Source organism: Contarinia nasturtii, unplaced genomic scaffold (genome assembly GCF_009176525.2).
Source record: "Contarinia nasturtii isolate CC-2019 unplaced genomic scaffold, AAFC_CNas_1.1 Cnas_scaffold_1988, whole genome shotgun sequence".
NCBI lineage: Eukaryota > Metazoa > Arthropoda > Insecta > Diptera > Cecidomyiidae > Contarinia > Contarinia nasturtii.
Window position 1 is genome coordinate 974 of NW_022199318.1, and position 5741 is coordinate 6714.

The 5741-nt window shown below is 39.5% G+C and overlaps 1 protein-coding gene across 1 annotated transcript; it reads left to right on the plus strand.

Moving 5' to 3' along the window:
• The first annotated feature begins 2547 nt into the window (after nt 1–2547).
• On the plus strand, nt 2548–4074 carry LOC116347652. The gene has a single exon (XM_031778341.1). The coding sequence runs from the start codon at nt 2548–2550 to the stop codon at nt 4072–4074; it is 1527 nt and encodes a 508-aa protein (XP_031634201.1).
• The last annotated feature ends 1667 nt before the right edge of the window (nt 4075–5741 follow it).

The window sequence follows — 5741 nt, forward strand, 5'->3', positions numbered from 1 at the left end:
ACCTGATTTTACAATTTTGCTTCGAACATCCGGACGTCCGCACGTGTTCGGTGTTCGATCGCACATACGAACGAACACAACGAACATTTCAATTTTTACGAACGACCGAACGACCATTAATAACTTCAACGAACGAACGACCGATCACAAAAAAGGAAAAAAACGCACACGAACGAGCGATCACAGTCGGACATTGATGTTCGTGCCCAGCTCTGGTTGGGGGTAAAAAATAGAAAATTTCTATCTGACCAGTAAAGGTATCGAAGTGTTAATAAAAGTTTTCAATTTCACCTATATGGATCGATATAATGTGCCGAAAAAATAAATTTGTGAAAATAAGGGAGGCCCAATCGAATTAGGGGGGCAGGGGAGTACCCCACCATGTCAAAATTTGGTCGGATCAAAAAATAATGTACTACAAAGTTGTTCAGAATGACGAGAGAAATTTTTTATGACCCCTGCCAAGCCGAATATTGCGTTAAACATATATTTTTCTACATGCTACGACAACGCCATCTCTGTTTCCCCATGTGTGTAGAGTATGTTCAATTGTTCAATATTGACAAATCATTCAAACGGGTCAATTTTGTACCGCAAAAATAGCTGTCATCGTGAAAATATTTCAACAATATTATTCATTGAAATTTTTGAAATTGACTGTACCGTGTTTATTTTTTAAAACAATTTTCAAATGCATATTTCTGTAAATCTCATTTCAAAGTTTTAAAATATTTGTACAATTCTACATAAATAATATTTTAAATTTTTTAAACTGAAAGGAAATTTTCAGCATAGAAACAGCTTCTGCTGCAAGACCAAAGATGTCGTTTTCGGGGGAGATTCGTGTGACGTTTTCATATAAAACATATAGCGCATTACTCGGTTACCCCTGCCCTCCAAGTCCCCACGCCCCCCAGGGGGGTCGGGGGTCATAACTCCTTCACCCATGACTTTTTTCAGTCGAAACCTCGAAAGTCGGAATCAGCATCCCAAATTATCCTAGAAATGATATTTGTCTCAAGCCCATTCACCCCAAGTCTCCCAACAATTCAGAGCCCCCCCATTAGGGTAAAATGATACAAAGTCGATTTTTCACTTTTTGGTTGCGGAATTTTGCAATCAAATGTATGGCCAACTATAGCTAATTTTATCCGCACATTTCATTTAGGCCATTGTCCATCCCCTCCCATCACTCCCAAGAGGGGTCCCCCTACAAAATTAACGAAAATTTCGAAAAATACCCCGAAATTGGGTCCATACCCCATCTAACCCCAAAACTAATGACATATTCGGATTCCTCGTAAAAAATTACCTATAGGCTCCATACATTGTCAATCTCTCTTTACGTACAATTTACTCCTTATAACTTGAACCTTTAATTCGGGTCGAACAGTAAAAATACCCCATTTCATTGTGACTTCACAATGGGATATTCACCCCTTATGACTCAACTGGGCATTTGGGTTTCTTCTAATGAAAGTTACGCATATCAATGTAGTTTCCATTGGCATATAGTAAAAATGAACCCTTGCCCTCAGAATTGGGTCATTCAGGGCGGCAAAACTATATGGTGATAGTCTTTGACGTTTGACAAGTGCACATCGTTTTCGTGTTCGCTTAGCAACAATCTAAATAAAATTTGTTCAATTAATTAAAATCTTGATAATTATTTGAAAATTTTGCTTTCATTAAATAAAAGCAACGACGACTCACCAAAATAAATTGAAATTTAATTGTTTTGAGTGTTTTATTGTGATTTGTGTTAAAAATCATTCATTTTTGTGCGGTACCGTTGTGACAGGTGCACATTTTTCATTGCCGATTTTTGTGAAAATTTGTTCTAATTGGCCGCCAAATACAAATTCATACGTGATTTTCATCGTCAGTCAAACGCATTTTCAGTGGCTTTTGTGAGAAAATTGTGGAAATTCGTTGAAAAATCACGTTTTGGTTTTCGTGTCGATCTAACCTCATTTTGTGGTTACTCTCTGTAAGTGATTCACTTTTCAACCATTTGACGTTAGGCGCCATCTGTTGGTAAATAGCGATCGCTTTCAAAACACGAATTGGTGTTAACCTTTTATGGTCTGTTTTAATCAGATAGTTAACCCATTAAGTATCGAGATTTAATTTGGAATTTTCTTGGGGAATTTTGATTGATTTTCTTAATATTTAAATATTTTGGAATCAATTAAACCTAAATTTCACCTGGAAGAATTTTATTTATTTATTTTCGTTTTTCGGAATTTTAAATATTCCCACCATAACATCGGGTTTGAAAATAGATTTAATATATTTTTCTGAATTCCTTCAAATCTTGATTTCTATTTTCGGGATTTTAGAATATTTTTGGTTTTATTTGAGACCGAAGTATTTTTTGCATTTCTCCGAATATTTGGACCAGAATTAATTGATAATTCGGTATTGAAAATAGATTTTCGAAATTTTCTTTGAATTTTAGTTATTTTTCTTAATAATTTACATTTTCAATTTAATTTTCATTCTTCTACCTGGGATTTTGTTTCAATTTGATTCAAATTTAAAGCAATGGAACCAAATATGACCAAGAAAAAGGGCGGACACGGGGAAGGTTCGAAAGAACGTCCATTAGGGTCTGCCCTGTCTAAGTCTGGAGCCAGTGCTTCCCAGGCACAGGTTTTAATGACTTCCTCGGAGGCCACTGGGTCTGAGGTGATGGGAGAAATTCTCATAAACCAGCCACCAGCATCTTCATCGGCAACCAGCGGTCAGAACCTTCCTGGTAGCTTGGGTAAAACCCTTGGAGATGGTGGTAAAAAGAAGAAGAAGAAGAAGAAGAAGGGTGTCAAAACACCCGCTGAAAGCCATTCAGCAACAATAATACGACGAGAACGTCGTGTACGTAATAAAGCCCGAGAAAACATGGAGAAATCCACTGTGACTACCGGGCTTTGTTCGAATTCGATGCCAGAGCTAAGTGGGACTCCACAATCGTCGTCCACTCCTAACAGAGCTGGACCATCTGTTGGTACCTCACGGGCTCTGGGTAGGGTGCAACAACAGTCCCTGCCAGACCCATCGTCGGCAACGAAAAAGCGTCCTCGCCCACAGGAAGGAACTCCACCAGAGCTGAACGCTCACAAACGGTTGGACGTAAAGGAGACCCCAGAAAATGTGGCATCGGGGAAACCCACCTATGCCCAGGCCCTGGTAGGATCTTCTCTGGAGATGGCGGTTGTACATTCCGTCGGCCAGGACAGTTTGTCCGAAATATCGCATGACTTGTTCACGCAGATATTGAAGACATTAAACGTCATCATGGTCGAGGATGTACGAGCCGGCTCCCAGGCACCAACGTTTGAGAGTACCACCCGCACTCGTGGAGTTGTCAAGATTGTGTGTGATGACAAGCGCTCCAGTGAATGGTTAATGGGCGTTGCTGGAAGACTGGCTACCAAGCTGGAACTTCCTCTTATTGTCTGTGAATTCAGTAAGATACCACGCCCTCCGCTGTTCACTGGTTTCTTTAAGCAGCTTGAGCATTGGGAAGATGCGGAGATCTTGCTGAAATCAGCAAATCCCCTACTCGCACCAATCTCATTCAAACTATTGAATTCGAAAAAGGAGGCAAATGGCACTCAGTTCACTGTTAGTGTCAGGCCTCGGGACCGGGCCATTCTCCTCGAGAAAGGCCCAGAGTTCAAGGTGGGAATGGGTAAAACTCGCCTATATGAAATCACTCGTTCCAAAAAATCAGACCCTGCTGAAAAGAAAGGGACTGACCACATGGACGAGGTAGTTATTTCATCGGAATCTGATTCTGAATCTGGTTCTGAAATCAATACAGAAGCGACGGATGACCTGGAAGCAAAATGTGACGACTCATATCGGAACGTTGATGTGACTGTGGTTGAACGACAATATTCTGACACTTATATGGATGAGTTATCTGAAGAGGGCGGACAGGAACAAGTAGAGATATCTACAGAGACTGCTGCCCTATCGGACACCGCATCCAACACTTCACATGGCCCAGAAGCCATGGATACTGGGGGAGTTGCGGACGAGCAACGGGAATCCAGAGGCATCGACTGATGCATCTGGTACCCGAAGCTCTCTGCTTCTCTCACTCTCTGAACTGTAATTTGATATAGCCATGGCTAATACAAATAACAGTTCATCCACACACGCTGTATCTACAGCCAGCAACTCAAATCAATTGAACGCGCTGGCATGGATTAGCATACATCAAATAAATTTGCATAAAAGCAAGGCAGCGACTGCACTTGTGTGTAAGTCAATATGTGATATGCAAACAAAAAAACAAAACTCCATCTTTTTGATTCAAGAGCCCTGGGTTGTCAAGAACAAAATATGTGGCTTTGACACCGAAAAGATGAATTTATTGTATTTGAATCAGTCGAACGAGCCCAATAGATCATGTATCGTTGCTTCCAAGGAACTGAGCTTGACACTTTTGCCACAGTTCAGTTCACGGGACACCACAGCAGTGAAACTGGGTAAGGGCAGTACTCTTGATTCAGATGTGGTACTAAGCTCTTTCTACTTGGCAAACCCTTCGAATGAAGATATTCCAGGAGAGGGACTTAGAGCATTATATGATTATTCTATTAACCGATCACTTCCAATAATATTGGGGGGTGATGCAAATGCGCATCACACGGTCTGGGGAAGTAGTGACACAAACCGTAGAGGTGAGTTACTTCTCGAATATATTGCAACGACTGACCTGCTCATCTTAAACAGAGGTGTACAACCAACGTTTGTTACCAGAAACAGGTCGGAAGTCTTAGACATAACTTTGATATCTGCTAATTTCTCGCATTTCGTGAAGAACTGGCATGTTACAAAGGAAGATAGACTCTCTGACCACAGAGAGATTCGCTTCCAACTATTATGTGCTCGCCGAGCACAGAATAAATTCAGAAACCCTAGAAATACAAACTGGGAGTTACTTAGGAACGAAGTAAGAAAAAGGTCTACAGCACTCAGAAGACTGTGTCTGGACATCTCTACAAGGGATCGTTTAGACCAAGCAACTGAAAGTCTGACAGATCTTTTGAAGACTTCGTACCATATTTCATGCCCTGAGCGTGAAATTAAGATAAAGAACAATTATTGGTGGAATACGGACCTAAAAAGGCTAAGAAAGGAATCCAGAAGACTACTTAGAATATATTTAGCAAGAAAGGATACACCTCAAGGCCCACTCTGCCATGAAATATGGCGAAGGAGTAGGAACAAGTACACCAGTGAAATTCTTGTTGCTAAAAAGACTAGGGGGTAGACACGCAATCCAAAAGAACAAATCTATACGAAAAAAATAAATCTCTTTAAATTATTGCGAGTAAATTATAAATATTTCAAATCATTTTGAATTTTTTCGAATCATTTCAAATCACCGCTTGACAGTTCGTGTGACACTTTGCATGCATGTTATATAAAAAAAATCAAGTTAAAGAATAAAAATACAAAGAGATTTAATATTTTCGAAATGTGTTTTATAAACGAAATATACTTGATTTTTTTAATTGAAAAAAGGTTTTTGCCTGCTTAAAAAAAAAATACAAATATTGATATAGAATTCTATGCTTTGTTTTAGTATTGTAAAGTCACTTGTCAAATAGATTTAAATCATTCAAATCACAAATGAATTATAACGAATCATTTGAATCATGTCTACCCCCTTGTAAAAAGAACTCTGAAAAGAGATTCTTTAGCAGAATTGAGGGGGCTAAAAG